At 43.6% G+C, this 19,840-nt stretch overlaps 2 protein-coding genes across 2 annotated transcripts in view; both read right to left on the bottom strand.

The window, feature by feature from the left end:
- Window positions 1-1,352: 1,352 nt before the first annotated feature.
- On the bottom strand, window positions 1,353-11,833 carry Ctsk (cathepsin K). Its single transcript, XM_059264880.1, has 8 exons — window positions 11,431-11,833; window positions 9,812-9,932; window positions 9,108-9,230; window positions 8,875-9,030; window positions 7,438-7,656; window positions 3,540-3,705; window positions 3,230-3,335; window positions 1,353-1,944 (listed from the first exon to the last, which is right to left on the bottom strand). The coding sequence occupies exons 2-8, from the start codon at window positions 9,929-9,931 to the stop codon at window positions 1,845-1,847; spliced, it is 990 nt and encodes a 329-aa protein (XP_059120863.1). The 5' UTR covers window position 9,932; window positions 11,431-11,833; the 3' UTR covers window positions 1,353-1,844.
- Window positions 11,834-13,246: 1,413 nt separating this feature from the next.
- Window positions 13,247-19,840, bottom strand: part of Arnt (aryl hydrocarbon receptor nuclear translocator) — an 84,122-nt gene continuing 77,528 nt past the window's right edge. The window contains exons 20-22 of the mRNA XM_059265861.1: window positions 17,254-17,413; window positions 15,969-16,135; window positions 13,247-15,168 (exon numbers count right to left, since the gene is read on the bottom strand). Of these exons, the coding sequence (XP_059121844.1) occupies window positions 15,079-15,168; window positions 15,969-16,135; window positions 17,254-17,413 (417 nt within the window). The 3' untranslated portion in view covers window positions 13,247-15,078. The remainder of the gene's footprint in view (window positions 15,169-15,968; window positions 16,136-17,253; window positions 17,414-19,840) is intronic.

The following is a 19,840-nucleotide window of genomic DNA, read 5'->3' as shown; positions in this document are numbered from 1 at the left end:
TGGCATGTCCTTCGGGCCAAAAACGTAGAGGAGGGGTTTACCAAGAATGAAATAAGAGTGTATGACATGGGCCTGGAGAGAGGGCTCAGAGGCTGAGAACACCAGCTGCTCTTCCAAAGGACACAGGTTTACCTCTCAGCATCCACACTTCAGTCCCAGGAGAACTGACGCCCTCTTCTGGCCTGTGTGGGCACCAGGCATGCACACGGCACACAGACATACATGCAGACAGAACACCCATATATATAAAATAAAAAATTCAAAATGTATACTAAATTTTTTCTTTCGTTTTTTTGTTTTGTTTGGTTGGTTTTTTTGTTTTTTGTTTTGTTGTTGTTGTCTTAGACAGAGTTTCTCTGTGTATCCCTGGCTGTCCTGGAACTTGCTCTGTAGACCAGGCTGGCCTTGAACTCAGAGATCTACCTGCCTCTGCCTCCTGACTGCTGGGAATTAAAGGTGTGCACCTCCACCGACTGGCTAAATTTAAAAATATTTTAAACAAGAGTGCATGGCAATGAATATTCAGTAACTGTGAACTCTTTGTCATGGTATAATAGTACTTTGTGGAAAATGGAAATTTATTTATTCATCTAGCACAGTGGTTCTAAACCTGTGGGTCACAACCCCTTTGGGGGTTGAAAGACCCTTTCACAGGGGTCACCTAAGACCATTGGAAAACACAGATATTTACATTATGTTTCATAACAGCAGCAAAATTATAGTTATGAAGTAGCAACAAAGTAATTTTATGGTTGGGGGTCACCATAACATGGGGAACCATATTACAGGGTCACGGCATTAGGAAGGCTGAGAACCTCTGCTCTATGCAGCAATACAGCCTGAAGACTATTACTAAAGCGTCTTCAGCCTGGCACGGTGGTGCACAAGACTATCGTCCCGTCTCTGGGAGGGAGAGACACGATCTTGAGTTTGAGGCCAGCATATGCTACACATGAGACTGGTTTGTTTTTCTTTAAAAAAAAAAACAAAAAAAAACAAAAAACTTTGACCAGGAGTTCAGTTCATAGTCAATCTCAGGTTCACAGTGAGTCTGAGGATAGCCTTGTCTAGTTGAGACACTGCCTCAAAAATAAAACAAAATAACGTCAGGAAACCTGATTTTTGAAGGCTTAGGTATGCATGTCACTTACTGCTTTGATCCTCCTGCCTCTGCCTCTCGAGTGCTGGGACCATCGGCACAGACCACTGTGTCCAGCTTCACAGCAGTTTTAAATATTGAGAGATCTTCTTAGGTCCACTTAATCTCAGAAATTTACAGTTCTCTTAATATAAGAGATACTTAATAGATGCTGGCTAGCACCATACCCAACATGAGTGTGGATGCAACGGCGTTTATGAAATCGTAAATGAGATATTTTATTTAAAATGCAAAGAAGGAAAAGAACATGCATTTCTTATAGAGTACAAATTTGTCAAAGAGTTATGAATAGGTTGTGAATCTCGGTGGAAAACAGAAATCTGCACTGGAGAATATGGAAGACAGGGACTTGGGAAGGTCACTCCAGCCTGCTGGAGACCTCCAGTGTTTATGTGCACAGTACCAGTCCCCAAACAGCAACATCAGGTGAGTCTGTGACCAGATATCTTAGCCTAGGAGTCTACAAGTCTCAGAGAACTTCCTTTTGTGTCCACAAAGAAAAGGGCCTGGGGCGGAGAGAAGGAAAGTTAGAGGTGTCACCGGGAGCAGCAATAAGGAGAAACTAAACAATCTTCGTGTCAACACGTCCACTTCAGGAGTACTTTGGCAACTCCCTTCCAAAGTACACCGTCGTAGGGCACCATTGAAGAAGGACTGGGAGAGCAGAATGGGCGGCTGGCTGGCATCACATCTTGGGGAAGCTGGCCAGGCTGGTGATGCCACAGGCGTTGTTTTTATTCCGAGCCAAGAGAACATATCCTTTGTTTCCCCAGCTTTCTCCCCAGCTGCAGAACCAAGTGAGAAAAATGCTCAGCATCAAAATTTATACAGCCCTTAAAACACTTGCTGTATTTTACTAGGCACTGATTTTATATATATATATATATATATGTATGTATATATATGTATGTATATATATATATATGTATGTATATATAAATGAGTAAGTTGGGCATGCTACCCAGGTTAGTGTCAGCTCAACAGAATCTAGAATCAGTCGGGAGAAGGACGTCTGGGAAGTATCCCGACTATGTTCATCGATGTGGGAGAACTATTCCCTGGACAGGTCCTGGTCTGTATAAAATGGAGAGGTGGAATGCCAAACACTAGCATGCATTCATCATCTTCATCTCTCTGTCCCTGACTGCGGCTGTGATGTGACAGCAGCTTCAGGCCCTGCTGCTCAGACTCCCCTGCCCCGATAGACGGTGCCCTGGAACTGTGAAATACGCCTTTTCGTCCTTGGGTCACTTTGTCAGAATATTTTATCACAGCAACAGAAGAAACTAAGAGGTCTTAAAGATACTAGAGATTGCTGGGTGTGGTGGCAGAGGCAGGAGGATCTCTGTGAGTTCCGTCCTAGCTTGGTCTACACAGCAAGTTCAAGCCAGCAGGGCCTATGCAATAAGACCCTGTCTCCAGAAGAGGAGGAGAGGTGAAAAGGGGGTATTTGAGGCTGGACCTGAAGGATGAGTAGACTTTGCATCTGTGGGAATGGGAAGAAGGTAGAAGGGTGTGAAATTGATGACAGATGGGGAAGCGAGGTGTGTTATGACAACGTGGCTGAAAACCAGGGTATAAGACAAACTGAAGTGGGAGACCGATCTGGAGAGGTGGGTTAAGATAAGGTTGAAAAGTCCAGAGCTCAAGGCTAACCTGAGCTACAGGAGACCCTCCCTGTCTCAAGAAATCAAAACCAATCAACCAATCAAACAGAAACATCAGGCTGAACGCTCTCTACTGGAAATCTAAGGGGTGCGTAGCTTTCCCTGTGGCAGGAGAGCTTTGGAGTAACTGGAGAGATGAATGAGACTGTTGGGAACGAACTGGCCTCTGCTGCTAAGTCTCTCTGACTGGGCTGCCAGGCCACTGGCACAGCCTTTGCCCCTTTGTGTGCAGCTGAGCATCTTGCACAAGGTGCAGCTGACCAGCACGTACTTGGGACGTTCTTGTCCGTCCATCACGTTAGTTTTGTAATTCTGAGACTGAAAGACAGACTGGGAAGCTGGAGGTGAGGCTTGTGATCACAAAGGGGATTATAAACGGCAGACACAGCGCTCTGACTGTTACCTGTTTTTAATTATCCAATGCTTGCTTCCCTTCTGGACGCCATAGCCCACCACCAACACCGCGTGGTTCACATTATCACCGTCACAATTTTCATCATAGTACACACCTACAAAACAAACTATGGATGAGGCTCTCTGCGACCCGAGGGGCCCTGTGTGGTCCCTTGTCTCAGTCAGGGTTTACAGCTGAGGCACCCTGCGGTACAGGAGCAACCAGATTGGCAGAGTCTGACCGTGAAAACTAAGTACTCAAGCATCTCGGGGCCACGCCCACACCCTAGGAGGGGGGCTCCACAGGAAGAGGTTCTCACCTCTGCTGTAAAACTGGAAAGATGGCAAGCTCGCGTCGATTGACACTGAAATAGGGCCCACCCGGGCCACCGCTCTCTTCAGGGCTTTCTCGTCCCCCACAGGGATCTCTCTGTACCCTCTGCATTTAGCTGCCTTTGCCGTGGGGTTGTACATACAACTTTGATCCTGGAAAAAAAACAAAGGTGGAAGAGGACTACAGTTGATCAGCTGCCAATAAGTGGGTAAGAAAGTCGACCAATTAGAGGTAATGGAGCAGTCTTTGGGTCTTACCATGTTAGAAAACTATGAAAAGAAGCCAGGTTTTGTACACTTGTAAACCCAGCAATCAAGAGGCTGAGGCAGGAGGATTGCCATGAGTTCAAGGCCAGTCTGGGCTACACAGTAGGAGCCTGTCTCAAAAACAAAAAATGCGTGTGGGGGTGGGGGTGGGGTGGGTGGGTGGTGGGTGTCAAGTGATTTCCTGCTTCCTAGCACTCACAAAAATCAACTCCAAAAGACTGTTTTTCTTAATCACTGAGCCATTTCTCCGGCCCCTTATCATCATCATCATCTTCTTTTTCTTATTGAGACTGTACCATGTAGCCTAGGCTGGCCTTGAACTCACTGCACAGCTACATAGTAATGACCTTAAACTCCTGACCTTCTGGCCTCTACCTCCATGTGCTGGGAATACAAGCATGTCCTACCTCTCCCTGTGGTGGTATTGTGTTCCCCAAAATATTGCACACCCTAATAAACTTATCTGGGGTCAGTGAACAGAACAGCCACTACATACAGAGGCTAGAAAAATGGCGGCACTCACACCTTTAATCCTAGCATTCCAGAGGGAGAAATCCCTCTGGATCTTTGTGAGTTCAAGGCCACATTGGAAACGGCCAGGCATGGTGACACATGCCTTTAATCCCAAAAAGTGAGCCTTTAATCCCAGGGAGTGATGGCAAAAACAGAAAAACATATAAGGCGTGGAGACCAGAAACTAGAAGCATTTGGTTGGTTAAGCTTTTAGGCTTTTGAGCTACAGTTCAGCTGAGATCCATTCAGATGAGGACTCAGAGCCTTCCAGTCTGAAGAAACAGGACCAGCTGAGGAATTGTCAGCTGTGGCTTGTTTTGTCTCTCTGATCTTCCAGCATTCACCCCAATAACTGGCCTCAGGTTTGATCTTATTAATAAGAACTCTGAAGATTCATGCTACATCTCCCAACTTGAGAGACTGTTTTTACTAATGCAGGATATGGAAAGATTTTTCAAATAAGAGTTTTGTTTTGTTTTTTTCAATGCAAATTATCTTCTGCCTGTGTAGTTTATGTAAGCTTCAGGGAGCAGGACGGGACCCACTGCTCTGTGGGGAGTTTGCCAACACCAAGCCCAGCTCAAAAGACGGCCTTGACCCTCTGTACACAACTCAGGGCTGCTAGCATGAGGTAAAGAGTTTTAGCTGGAGACAGAAATAAGTACATAACATGACATGAAAATAAATTAATAACTAAGTAATTTGGCCTGTGAACTTCCAAGAGCAAGCATGCTTGGCAAGTCTCACTCATGATACAAGGTCTTGTTAAGGTGATATGCTCTTTATGGCAACGTTTCTCCTACATACTAACCCTTTAACACCCCAAGGTTGCATCTATAAGAACACATATCTTCTACCAAAAGTAGTGCCAGCATTGGGAGTGCTAGTCTACGGTCACAGTGACTTGCTGCCTGAGTATCTCAAAACCTGTTTGCTCTCTGTCCTGTCATTCTGGTGTTCAATTTCTCAGATCAACAAGACATAGCTGTGTGGCACATCCTTGATCTCAGCATGATATAATTCTAGGTAAGCCTTGGTGCTGCATGACCTCAAAAAAAAAAAAAAAAAAAAGGAAGGAAGAGAAAAAAAGAGAAGATCTTTCGCAAATGAAATATACTATCTATAAATGAAGTATCTTGTGAATGGACTCAAGACTATCAGGGCTTGGCATGGCACAGACTCTGGCCCACCACTCAGGAGGCAGAGCTGGATCTGCTGTGTGCCCAGGCCAGTTTGGACTATAATCTCAAAACCAACAAATAAACAAACAAAAAAACCAACCAACCCCAGGACAGAAAAAAAAAAAAAAACCTCAAGAAATTGATTAATGTAGTGCTGGACAAATCACGCAAGCCAGGCTGGAAGGAGAGGACTCAGGTCTGGTTCCCAGTACCCACGGGGTGGTTCACAGCATCTGTAACTCCAGAGGTTCCAGAGGATCCAATGTCCTTCTAACCTCAGGGCACCAGGCACACACATGATGTATATACATGCAGGCAAAACACTCATACATAAAATAAAAATAATCTTCTAAAAAGATGCAAGTTGTCAACTGTTAAGTGACTAATTATTAGTTTTTTAGTTTATGCTTTTCTGAAATATATCCTTTAATTGGTGAGTGGGAAATATGTTAAGTAATGTCGGTACATTAACAGGCAACAGACTAGACTCTAGAGTGTCCCTTCTTCACTATTTTATTTTGGTTTTTGGGGTTCTGTTCCATCCTCCTGAGAGAGGAGCTCATGTAGCTCAGGCCGGCTACAGAGTCACCATGTAGGATGACCTAGAACTCCTCATCCTCCTGCCTTCGCCTTCCATGTGCTGAAATTACAGGCGTACCCACTGAGCCCCTCATTATCATCAACACGGCCAAGGAAATCTACTGATGAAGATGTGACTGTATCAGTGGGATTTCTCACATACTGCAGGTAGGAGTATAATTTTTGGCAAACAGTTTGACATTATATAGTAAATTTTAAGACAGAAGTGCCTTTAAACCTAGGTGATTCTGTTCCAAAGTAACATACCATATTATAAAAGGCTCTCATGATCTCATGGGAGGAAAGGATGTGCCAGATAAGCATGTGGTGGACAGATCTTGTTTGGGGGTGCTGGCAAGATGGCTTCATGGGTGAAACTCTTGCCGAATAAGCCTGACAACTAGAATTTGATCCCCAGGGCCCATGGTGGAAGGAGAGAGAGAATCCAGAAAGTTTTTCTCTGGCCTTCACATGCATAAGATAGCACATGTCCATCTGCACATACGAACATGCACCGTATACACACATACACACAGTAATACATTTAAAAAAATTTTAGTTTTGCTACAGACTGCAGTATGAATTTGAGTATGTTGTGATATCTCTTTAAATATCAAGGATAAGCCAACCTTTTAAGAAAATACACTGAGCACGCACCTTAGCAGAGAGTTGCCAACATTTTTATCACACTGAAACTTGCTGTTCCTCTTTCAGAGTTCCATATCACAAAGAATACCATTGCCTATCAGCCCCAACTACATTAAAAATTCCACGGAGCTAGAGATAGCTCAGTTTTCCTACATTAAGAAATTTTGCCTTTCTATGGCAATTCTATTAAGAAAGCAGGATAGCCATGTGTGGAACCCAGGCCTACGATCCCAGCACTTGGAAGGTCAAGGCCAGAGGAGTATAGGGTCATCCTCAGCTACATAGTAAGTTCAAGGCTAACATGGACTACATGAGATCTTGTCTTAACAAAAAGGGGGGCCAGCCTAGGATACCTAGTTGTGACTAGCTTGTAAGAAATTGTCTCAAAATAAAAAAATAAAAAAAAAGGAAAGAGAGAGAGAGAGAGAGAGAGAGAGAGAGAGAGAGAGAGAGAGGAAGGAAGGAGAAGGGAAGGGGAGAGGAGAGGAGAGGAGAGGAGAGGAGAGGAGAGGAGAGGAGGGAAGGGAAGGGAAGGGAAGAGAAGAGAAGAGAAGAGAAGAGAAGAGAAGAGAAGAGAAGAGAAGAGAAGGGAAGAAGAAGGAAAGACAAGCAAGCAGGACACAGTAACAGAAAACAAAGTGAAGCTGCGGAGAGCGGGTACAGGGCTCCACACTGCGCCCGGTGGGCGTAGTCTCACCTGGCCCACATAGGGATAAGCATCCTCGGAGTCAATGCCCCCATTCATCTGCACGTATCGGAAGGCAGTGGTCATATAGCCGCCTCCACAGCCATAATTCTCAGACACACAATCCACCAGATTCTGAGGACTCAGAGTCAGGAGTTTGCCAGTCTTCTTCTTGAGCTGGCCCTCCAGGGCACCCGCGGAGCTAAAGGCCCAACAGGAACCACACTCACCCTGAGAGACACAGAAAACGGTCAGTCATCACGGTTCACATGGGGGTGGGGCATCTTTCTACCAGTTTAAAAACATCCCATGCAGTTTATGAATTCAAGGCTGCCTTTGTTGTGAGGCCTTGCTATCATTCCCATTGATAACAACTGCAATCACTGTTTCCTTTAACTGAAGTCAAGTACAGAACTTTATGGCTTTGGAGACAGTTCTCCCAAATTTGTTACTGAACTTCTCTGTGCCTGTTTCCTTACCTTTAACAATGAGAATAAGTTGGGGTTGCTGGGACCTGTAAGTCCATCACTTGAGAGCCAGAGGCAAGAGGAACAGGAGTTCAAAGTCAATCTCAGCCATATACTGAGTTGGAAGCCAGCCTGGGCAATATGAGATCTTGTCTCATCTCAAAAGAACAGAAAAAGGATGCTGGGCGGTGGTGGTGCACAGCTTTAATCCCAGCACTCAGGAGGCAGAGGCAGGCGGATCTCTGTAAATTTAAGGCCAGCCTGGTCTACAGCACGGAGATCCAGGACAGGCACCAAAACTACACAGAGAAACCTTGTCTCGAAAAACAAAACAAAACAAAAAACAAGCAAAAAAGAACAGAAAAGGGAGTGAGGGAGTGATACTATGGCTAATGGACTGACTCTCATTAACATTGAGAGACTTCATTTACACATAAATCGCAGAAGCTCCTTGTGCACAGTCATCTCTCAAAATTGTCAGCTATTATTAACGTTTGCTCTCCTGGACTATAGAATTTTCTTTTTCCCAGATTTACTATTTTTTAAGAATGAGAATTTCTTGAGGAGGAAGTCTTGAATCTTTACCAGGTTGGTATTGTTTGGTTCTAGGAGAGGGGTGGTATCTGTTGAATTAATGTACATCAATTGTTCATCTTAGAGACGACACATCCCGATGCTGTCAAGTTCCTAGAAAAACTGAGATTCTCTTGCAGATAATAATCTAATATTGTAAAAACCTTTTGGGGGGAAAGATTCTCTGTCCTAGTAATTACAATTTCAGAATTTATTTTGCACAAATATTTCTACATGAGCACAAAAATGAATGTGTAAGGTGCTTGTTGTAACCCTGTAAGTTTTTAAAAGTAGAAAAACCCTAAATGTACAAAATAAGTGAGGAGTTAAATAACAGAATCTGCTATATTCCTGTAGTATGAGATATACCACAATTCAGGCCAGACTACCTACACACACAAGGAAGCACCTGATTTTTGACTGGAGTAACATAGCCTTTCTTTCGATAGTCGATGGAGTCTGGGGCTCTGCCTTCCCACTCTGGGATGTAGAGAGTGTCATTACTTCGGGAGTGAGAGGGTGGTAACTTGAGTCCAGTCATCTTCTGAACCACTTCCTCACTGGTCTGAGACAAAAGAGGAGGCCAAGCATTAGCAGGAACCAGGATAGAGTGGGTGGGCCTGGATCTGAGAGGCAACTCACCATGTCTCCCAAGTGATTCATGGCCAGTTCATATGTATGGACACCGAGAGAGGCCTCAAGATTATGGATGGAAATATGCTTCAAGTTTTTTTCCCAAATTAAACGCCGTGAGACTTCATCCACCTAAATAGAATAGTCAATAAATTCGTAGACTGTGTGCAGTTAGACAGGTAGGTTTTAGTAGAGAAGATGCACCGTAACCAGAAAAGCTTACAATCTAGCTGGGGAATCTTAAGAGTGCACACATGGGCTGGAGAGATGGCTCAGAGGTTAAGAGCACTGGCTGCTCTTCCAGAGGTCCCGAGTTCAATTCCCAGCAACCACAGGGTGGCTCACAACCATCTGTAATGAGATCTGGTGCCCTCTTCTGGCCTGCAGGCATACATGCTGTATACATAATAAATAAATAAATCTTTAAAAAAAAAAAAAAAAGAGTGCACACACAAAAACAAACCCAAAGGTTTAGAGAGAGCATAGAACAACAACATTACTGTGAGAAGTACGGTTGGTCCTGGGCTCAGTGCTATTCCTGCGCTACCCTTCCAGCTAATGCATCTGTAAAGCAGACAGAGGGACTGGAGAGTTAGGAGACAGCATCTGCTTGCTCAGGGTAAAGCACTTTGTTTTTCGAAGGGAATCTAGACGCTAAAGCAGAGGCCTCAGGTCCCAGCCCTCCTGTGTGTCCCCTTGCAGGCCCCTGGCACCTTGCTGTTATACTGCTTTCTGTGGGTCTTCTTCCATAGCTCCCACTGGGTATCCAGCATTTCCTCGGGGTAGAGAGCAAAGCTCAACACAGGTAGCAGCAGAAACTTGAACACCCACATCCTGTGAAAGGAATAATTAGGGGAGACTTCTACAGCAGGAAGTTAACAGGCTAAGTCAGCCTGTGGATGTGGAAATGACGGCAGACACATTACTAGGAAGGTGGCTTTTAACCTTTTAGGAGCTATAAAAATAAGTTCCTTCTACCAGAAAATTATACACACATGCACTAATCCTAAGGGATCCATAAACCCAAAAGAACTACACACACGCACACTCACACTTACTTTTCTTGATTTTAGACACATGGTCTTGCTTTGTAAGTCTTTAAGTCTTGGCTAGCCTTGAGCTCACTATGTTAACCAGAATGGCTTTGAATTCAAAGATCTGTGCACCACCCCACCCCACCCCACCCCCTTCCACCCTGTGCTGGGATTAGAGGCATGAGCTACTATGCCCAGCCCAAGAATTTGAACTATGAGGCTGGCAAACTTGGCTGTATGTTGAAAGTGGACAAGAAATTGCAGGCGATTTTCATAAAGCAATAATGGGCAGAAGCTGGGGGGGGGGCTGCTGGAACATCTGATTTCAATTATCGCAACTCAAAGCTGTTCCACCAACATCACACACACTGCAGACAACCAGAGTAGGTAACTGGGAAAGCTCGGCACCACTATCCCCAGTATCCCCAGTAAGGGTGCGCACCGAGCACAGTGGGAACGTGGTTAGGGAGAGTTCTAGCTTTCTTCGTGGCACCTTTCCTTCTTTGCCTACACCCAGATCTTTCCAGGAGAGAACAGGACTAATTTGACAGTATTCATCCATGATACATCCACGGTGTCTTCATTTGCCTTATCCATTTCTTCTTTCTCACCCCTCTCCCTCTTTAGGCAGGAAATGGCTCTAATCTTAACCAGATGCCATTTTTTTTCTTCCCCAAATATTGACGTGGCTGTTTCCCAGGACAAAAGCGTCAGATGCATAAGAGGAAAATGCAGGACGGAAGGACACTATTCTGTACTGACCAAGTTCACAGTTCACAGCTTTGCAGGAATTTGCTCTGGTTTCATTCATTTCTTGAACTGGCTGAACTGCAAATTCTTAAGTTTAAAAACCATTTCCTGCCTCCAGCACATCACATGACCTGTACAACATTGACTACACTTTTATGTACTTTTTGCAAAGCAACAAATATCCAGCAGATATTTAGTAACTGGAGTGCTTCAGGCTTGGAGGTGGCTGTTAACTAGTCCTCTTCCTCAGGAGTCAGTTAACCCTGTAGTTAAGCACAATCCAGAAAGAATCCACTTCTGAGGCAGGCTCACAGAATCCTCCTTTGCTTTTTACCAACAACCACATACTCATTCACATACACAACCATACACAGAATCTTTAAGATTTCCAGACAGACTTTATTTAGGCAGAAAATGAACTAAAGATTCTGTTTTTATTCAGAGAACTTGAGTTACTTAATCCCTACCTCACTATATCCTTTCTTTTCTTAAAATAAGGTAACTGGTAGGAATGAGATGCTAAAAGATCCACAAGTTAAAAGCGTTACCTGCTGTTGAGAATCTGATGTCTAGGCTCCTTTCAGACAGGAAGTGTAGCTACTGTGAGCAGGAGACCAAGGGTGCTAGATTTATTCCATCAGAACTGCGGAAGTCAACTCCAGCCGTGGCTGGAAAATTTGGATAAGGGAGGGAGGCGGGGATAGGATGAGAAGGGGGTTAGGGAGGAAGGGTGGACACACATTTGCACCACGTTCCCGAGAGCTGCTAAGTGTATAGTTTCATCTTGGGGGTAAAAACTAAGACAGCGCATTATTCAAATTGAGGCTTTGGTGAGGATATGAAAGGACACAGCCCTAGCTGTCTCTTCCCTTTCTCAGAATGTCTAATTGGAGGACTCCATCTTTTTTTATCCTTTCAGCCATGGCCCGCCCCTTACCCTGAACCATGCTCAACTTTGTCAGATCCTCTTCTGAGATGACAGGGGGCACAGAGCGGTCTGTGTGCACGGGGGGTGGGGGGGGTGGGAGGGGGGGGTGGAGGGGGGGCACCAAAGGCTAGAAAAGAGTAATATATGGCATCTAGGGCTCCAATTTAAACATTTTGAAAGTTTTTGTGACTACTGGCTAGTATTACTGCTTCTGGGCAGGGAACAGCTGTCCTAACCCATTATGGCTGTGCAGAGAGTCAGGGTGAAATGGTTTAAAAATGGCCAGAAAGTTGAGGGCATGTGGTGGTGCAGGCACTCAGGAAGCGAAAGGAAAAATGACAGCTGGCTGTGGGCACACCTTTACCCCTGGCACAGGGCAGTAGGGGCAGGTGGTTCTCTGTGAGGTCTAGGCCAGACTAGTCTACAGAGTGAGTCTGAAGCCAGCCAGGGTTATACAGTGATATGCTGTCTCTAAATAAGTAAGAGTAGATTCACAAGTTCAAGCCTAGCCTACACAACTTAGTGAGATCCTGTCTAAAACTAAAAAGTTAAAAAAAAAAAAAGGATTGAGAACATAACTCAGTGGTGTGCTTGCCTAACATTATGAGGTCCAAGGCTCAATGCCCAACACAGCATTAGGGAAAGAAAGCAAGCAACCCGATACAGCACCTAGTCACTGACAATGAATCAACATTAGTGGGCTGAAGAATACACATGTGACCCCACTGCTAAACTCTCAGATGGTAGGATATGATGAGTACTGCACCTCAATCATTCAAATCCCCAACGAGATCCAGTCACAAGATCACCTCAAATGCTTCCCCAAATCCACGCATGTGGCAGATCACAAGAATCTACCTCAGCCAACCACAACCCTAAACTCCATTTTTTTTCCATAAACAGATGTGAGGAATGAGAAAATGAAGGATCCCAGAATAGAAAGGATATTACCACAAATCTAGATTCAGTTTCTAGCTGTATTCCTCACACAGACCCCCCAATTCTAGAGCCCAGGCTTGCCTTTGGATTTCAAGAGGTACCAATGAGCCATGCATGGAGAGGGAGCCCAGATCCACATCTGAACAGGTTAAAGTTCACAATCCCCATTATCTCCTTTTAATAGGGAAAATATACTGGGGGAAAGATATCCAGACGTCCCCTAGTGGCTTCAATATCCACGAGCTCTTCCCAGCCACTTGTAAGAGCTTGGACAACCCCCACTCCCAGAGTGTGTCTACTGACTTTACTCACCATGTGTCAGGGTCAGGAGGGTAAGTGAGGAACAGGATGCTGAGTGATCAGGGCCCTATGACCTCTAATTCCCAAAATCAAGACTCAACTACACTTTACTCTTGCGTGTTTGGAGCCCAACTATGGAGTCTTTGAGTTGCGCATGTCTGTTACTTATGGGCTGGAATGGGATGAGGAAGCCGCAATCAAGATCACACAACACGATAAACTTTATAAAAGAAAAAATACTTTGTTTTAAAATCTTTGCTACATGTCATTATTTTTGCCACTGTAAGGCTTAGCACAGATGGCCAACAAGAAAAAAACAATCAAAAATAAAACCCTGAAGGAAAAGCAGAACAAAGCCCTCAGAGTAGCTTCTCCCCCCCCCACCCCTTCTTCAAAAGCCCTGTAACAACTGTACATTATAGTTCCGATCACATTTAAAAACAAGTTGATTATTAAAAAACACATATTTCATTGGAAACTCAACTTTTTGGTTCTGTAATTGTGATATAAATATATATGTATACTGTATGTGTGCACACAGAATAAAAAAATAGCCTCCTTTTCCACTCTACTGCCTGGCACCAGCCTGGAGATAAACGGAGGGACATTTAGTACATAACATTCCCTCAGCTTCTCCATCTGGGCTCCTTATCCCCTATGAATACACTGAATAGATCTTTTCCATATTAGTATAATCTTTCACTCAGATTCAGACAGGAGCCAGTTTAAAAAAAAAAAAAAAGGCTACTGATATATGAGACGCACCTGAGGACGGTAAAGGGTGAAAGCAGTAGCTTGTATCTGCATTTCTATGGCTGTGATTATCAAGTGACCCTGTGAGGATTTGAGTCCAGGACCCAACTAACACATAAACTCACATTTATGCTCCAAAGCAAAACCCAAATCCAAGTTTGGAGAGGGAGCCAAGAACGAGAGACTTCAGGAAGACCTAAGCGTTGTTTTGACAACAGGACGGAGGGGCTAGTGCAGAAGGGCTTTCTATTTGGTTTATACCCCGTCAGTGAGGACTTCACTCAGACAGCTAATCCAAGAAGTTGAGTTTCCATGCAGAAATGACCTCTCCAGAACACATGTGTGACTCTGACAGGAAATGCAGCATTATCTTATGGGCAAGTCTGGGGTTTCAGACAGTGTTTATCTGGCCAGCCTATTTTGGTAATATCTGCAGATCTTCCACGTTAAGTTGAGAGCACCAAAGAGCAGGAGTAATCCAGCTTGATCACTGAATGTGTTTCGTAAGAGACCAACCCTGTCAACAGAAGAGTGTATGTTGGTCTATAGTTCCATTTTGGCTGGCATGGATTTAAGTGCAGCAAAGACTTAATTTAAATACTCTTTGGCTGCAACACTAAATACAAAAATACCTGGAAAAATTGACTTCTTAGGACTCTTTGAAGAGCAAGGAGAAAGACAAGAAAATCTGGGACAAACTCTGCATATACTCCCTAATAGGGAGAATGAACAGAACAGAGGAGCTCAAACACATGGATACACACACACACACACACACACACACACACACACACACACACACACAAACACTCACGCTCTTCCATGCTTCTTTCCAGGGGACTGCTCACTTCCTAAAGCTCCACATGTAGCTATCATATTTCAGGATCCTCAGTTATGAGGACATTTCTCTTCTCCTCCACTCTATTCAGAATTTCTACCCGAAACCTGCCACAGTATCCAAGGCCATTAGTGGCTGCCAGGTGCTTCCACTCTGCCCCTTGACTCCAGCACAGATCATTTCTGTGCCACTTCTAGGAAGAAGACACAAGGACAGGACCGCTAACCTCACCTGTCCTCAGATTTTCAGAGGACCCTAAAAGCCTGGAATTCATTTCATTTCTTCTTTCTATACATGTTACTTCAGAGTCAAGGGATGAAGGGGTACATATCAGGGGTGAGGGAAGGGAAGGGAGAGGAACTTTTATTCTGTTTACAAAAGATTTGCTTTTAAAAACAAACAGTGATTTCCCCCACCCTTATCCTCACCCCAACAGTTCTATTCTGAAAAGGGGGGAAACATAGTTAGATCAGGGAACTCTTCATTGTTGTAGCTGTTGCTCTGCTCGCCCAGCATGGACAGCATTTCCTGAGGAGAGAAAACGGTTAGATCTGGGTCACACACTCTCCTTTACTGTCCCCCAGTACCCCCCAACCCGCACCATTCCCACAGCTTTGCCTGGTCTCCTCCTCCCCATCTTCCTACAGCTCCTTCATTTCCTTGTTTCTGTCCGGGATATTTTCAATATTCTGTGCACTGGTGTTTGCCTGCATGTGTGTCTGTGTGATGATGTTGGAACTCCTGGAGCTGGAGTTACAGTGGTGAGCTGCTTTGTGGGTGCTGGGAATTGAATCTGGGTCCTCTGGAAAAGTCAGCCAGTACTCTTAACGGCTGAACCATCTCTCCAGCCCCTCTTTGATATTTTCAAAGGAAGAAAATATGCATGCCAACATTTCATTTAACCCCTACAGTCATATCTGAAATTTATCTAATCACATCTGTCTCCAACCAAACCCTGTTTTGCCTTCTTTTCAGTCTGTTTTTGACAAGCTTATTCGGTCTAAGATTATCCCATTCAATCCTGCAGTCCCCTCAGGGTAAAACAGATATTTATAGCTATAATCAGTATGCTCTATTTTACATATTTTTTAATTATCCTATTTAAATCCAAAGCTACTTTGAGATGTGGATCTCTGTACATGAGCTAAAAAAACTTTCTTCAGCATCTTTACTTTGGTCTGGTTAACGGGTGTGTTCATAATTAATGATGTCAATTACTGACGTTCCTCCCTACGTGTCCCGTCTTCCTGTTGTCTCATCTCACACCACCCCAACAATACCACGTATGCTTCCCTCCAGCTCTCCTTCTGAAGCCTTTACGTACTCACCTGAAAGACCTCAGGCTGGCTAGGTGCTTGTGCTGACGTCTGCTGAACATGTTGCTCACTGGAACTGGACCGATGGTGGGGCTGTTGGCCCTGCCACTGTGGCCAGACACTCACGCCCTCTGCTGTCCGGGTCTGGAATTGTCCTGCAGTCTGTCCAGTCTCAGGAGCTAGAAATACAGTAAAGATAAACAGCTTGAATCTATTAATTTCAATAGAGGGGAGAAACCAACACACAGCTACATAAGCCAGTCATTTTACACATGATACCTTGGTGATACTTTATTTGTGCTGAAATGTGATTTTATTTGTATATTAATAAATAAAGTTGCCTGGGGGTCAGAGCTAATAGCAAGCCATACCATAAGTCTGGCAGTGGTAGCACATGCCCTTAATCCTCATCACATGACAGGCAGATCTCTGTGTGTTCAAGGACACCACCAGCATGGAGACACACACCTTTAATCTCAATACCAACCATAGAAGACCTGGAGGTTTGTACAGACAGGCAGTGATAAGGTCATGTGGTTGGGTTTACAACCAATGAGAAGGCAGAACAGAAAGTCAATAAAAAGACAGACATACAGGAAGTAGGTCTCTTTCTGAGGGGAAGGATGGCAGCAAAGGGTAAGAAAGGGTTTTAGTCTCAGCTCTTAGCTACCTCTCTGACCTCTTGGGCTTTAACTCTGCATTTGACTCTGTGTTTATTTAGTAAGACTGTTACATCTACAATACCTTCTGCTCTTCTATCTGCTAACTAATGCCTCAATTTCAAAGCCCAGTCTCAAATTAAGTTTCATTCCCTAAATAGTATTTCTAAAGAATTCTTTGCTCATTTAAATATGCATTTCATTAAGTATATGTGGTTTTGTAGTACTATTGTTGTAATATTACAATAATTTATGTGGTTTCTATCACAGGTGTTGAAACAGTTTTCCTGCAGCAAGTTTTTACAGATTTGAAAACTGATTACTCTTTTGTGTATGGTGCATGTGAGCACATGTGCCGTGGCTCACAATGGTCAGAAGACAGCCTGGTGGAGTGAGCGCGCTCCTGTACATGGGTTCTGGAGACTGAACTCAGGTATCTAGGCTTCTGAGTAAAGCACTTTGCCCAATGGGCCATTTCAACATCCCCTGTGCAAAGCTTTTAATTTCAAACAGACTGGGAGCTTGCATTTCCTTATAATTAGGTCAGCACATAAAGGACACAGGGAAACAATTCTAACTACCAAATCCTCTTTCTTTAGTAGTTTGATTTTCCCGTTATCCTTCTCATCTGAACTTACGAAAGTTGGATCCACGGTTGGTGAGAGTAGGGTAGGCAGCAGTACCCTGTGACCCAGTGGGAGCACCCGGGAGCGACATAGCACTGAAGGAGGAGGAAGTCTGAAAGTTGCTCACACCAAATTGGGAAGAACGAGTCTTGGTTGTAGCCTGGGTGGGCACCTGATAAAGAAAATGGGATACAGAATAAGGGAAATATTAACTGTGTACTTTATTTCCAGGAGTCAGTACTCATCAACCACTGCATTCTTCTCAACACAACTCATCACCTGTCCCTAACTGTACTTCTGATTAACTCCCAATTCCTCCTCAAACTATTTTTTCAGGCAACTAAAAGTACAAAAAGCAAAGAACTATACAGTTTAATAAAAATCATAATAATTAGTTAATTAAGCTCACTAGGTCATGAAACAAGGAAAAAAAGACATTAAAGAAGAACAGGGACTAGCTGATAAGAGGAAGAGGTATCAGTGGGCCTAGAGCAGAACAAGAGGTTATGGCCAAAATACATTATAAACATACATGAAAACATTGTAACAAAGCCATTCTTATCTATAATGAACTCATAAAATTATGAGTATTAACAGACAGTATGTTATAAGTTGTATGTGTGTGCATATTTAACATGTATGTGCAAGTACATGTGCACAAACGTAGCAGCCAGAGATCAATGTGTCTTCCTCCATTGTTCTCCACCTAATGCACGTTGGTGGGTAAGTGGGTACCACGTACACTCACATAGAGAAGCCAGATGTCAATGTTGGGGGTCTTCTTTTATTACGCTCTACCTTACCTTTCATTTTGTTTTTTGAGGCAGGGTTCCAGGCTGGCCTGGGACTCAGAGACCCACCCGCCTCTGCCTCTCGCGAGTGCTGGAATTAAAGGTGTGTGTTACCACCACCAGGCTTCTACTGTATTTTATGAGACTGGGTCTCTCACTGACCCTGGAGCTCACCCATCTGCTAGACTAATTGGCTAGCAAGCTCTAGGGATCCATCTGTCTCCACTTTCCCAGTGCTAGGAAGATAGGTTTGTTCTATCACACGTGATTTATTTATTTATTTTAACATTTACTTAGTGTGCATGAGTATGCACACACATGTGAACACATGCATGCACGAGCATGGGTGTTAGAAGATAACATGTAGGAGCAAGTTCTCTTTTCCCACTATGTGGGTCTGGGGGATTAAACGTAGGTCATCAGGCTTGAGTGAAAAGCACTTTACCAATATAGAGTCTTCTCCCCAGTCTCAAAAGTAGAGTTTTATAAAAGAAAAACCACTCCATCATTCTACTCAGTCTGCATTCCATCTGTTCCAAGATTCTTTTCCTAAAAGAGTAACCACTTTTCTTTTCACTGGGATGTATGTGTATTACAGAAGAACTTGGCGACAACTCTCTTTGGGAAGTTCACACCATGCTCAGTCATGTCTTTCTGAATGCTTCTCTTTTGCTCTTGAATTTCAGTTTAAATCTGTATTTAAAGTGTCTTTTAATAAAAACTCTAGATCTGCTTCAAAAAGAAAAGAAAAAAATTGGAAAAAAGAAACTGGAAATGAAGCCTCATAATTAACCTCACCAGGAGAGACTCACGGCTAACACTTGGACAACGTCTTCCTGTTTTTACTCTCCATTGTGATTTTTGGTTCTCATTCTGTCCTTCCTTTTTTTGAGAAGGTCTATCTCACTATGTGGCCTAGGCAGTTCTTGAATGCACCATCCTCCTGCCTCAGCCTCTTCTGTGTTGGGATTAAAGCTGTGTACTGTCTCACTCAGTTGTACTGTTTATTGACTAAGACACTAGTCATCACCTCAACATTTTTTATGGAATCATAATTTCTTTTTTTTTCCCTCTGGTTTTTTGAGACAGGGTCTTTCCTTCTGTAGACCAAGCTGGCCTCGAACTCAAAGAAATCTGCCTGCCTCTGCCTCCTGTGATTAAAGGTGTGTGCCACCACCACCCGCACGGCATCACAGTTTCTGTAGACATTTGTAATTACCACACTTTTTCAAGTAACTCCTAGGGAGACAATATATGCATCCTTGATCATATCCAGTCACTGAAAACTATGGCAGTGACTGTCTTTAACATCAGTGCTCATCCTGGCAATGGAGAAATAAATGACCTTCTGTGTATTCTTTACACAGTTAAGATATATATATGGAACAATTGTGGAGTCTGGTTTGTGTATTCTTTTTTTTTTTTTTTTTTTTTCAGAGCTGAGGACCGAACCCAGGGCCTTGTGCTTGCTAGGCAAGCACTCTACCACTGAGCTAAATCCCCAACCCCTGTGTTTTCATTTTTCACTTTTCTAAAATATTATTTACACAACAAAAATAAGACTAACATATTCACTATATATTATATGCATGGATACTATGCCAAGATTTTTCACAAATAAACAGTCAATGAATATAATTACTGATTTTCTACTTTGGTATTGTATTACACAGTCCTAAACAAGGACAAACTCATTGAATTTACTCTAAACAAGCCTGAGATCAAAGCTGTTCAAACTGTTCTGAATGAGCATTTCTGACTTAAGGTGAGTATGTGAAAATCATAGGCACTAAGGAGATTTTTGTAAG

This window comes from Peromyscus eremicus, chromosome 6 (assembly GCF_949786415.1).
Source record: "Peromyscus eremicus chromosome 6, PerEre_H2_v1, whole genome shotgun sequence".
Classification (NCBI taxonomy): Eukaryota; Metazoa; Chordata; class Mammalia; order Rodentia; family Cricetidae; genus Peromyscus; species Peromyscus eremicus.
The sequence above is the reverse complement of the archived record's forward strand: the minus strand, read 5'-3'. Positions and strand labels throughout refer to the sequence as shown.

What these genes read in the sequence shown, in the direction of transcription:
- Ctsk (XM_059264880.1), bottom strand. Translation starts at nt 9,931, where the DNA reads ATGTGGGTGTTCAAGTTTCTGCTGCTACCTGTGTTGAGCTTTGCTCTC. An exon ending in TGAATCACTTGGGAGACATG is followed by an intron (nt 9,031 to 9,107) that starts GTGAGTTGCCTC and finishes CTTTTGTCTCAG; the next exon opens with ACCAGTGAGGAAGTGGTTCA. An exon ending in TTTCCAGTTTTACAGCAGAG is followed by an intron (nt 3,336 to 3,539) that starts GTGAGAACCTCT and finishes TTTGTTTTGTAG; the next exon opens with GTGTGTACTATGATGAAAAT.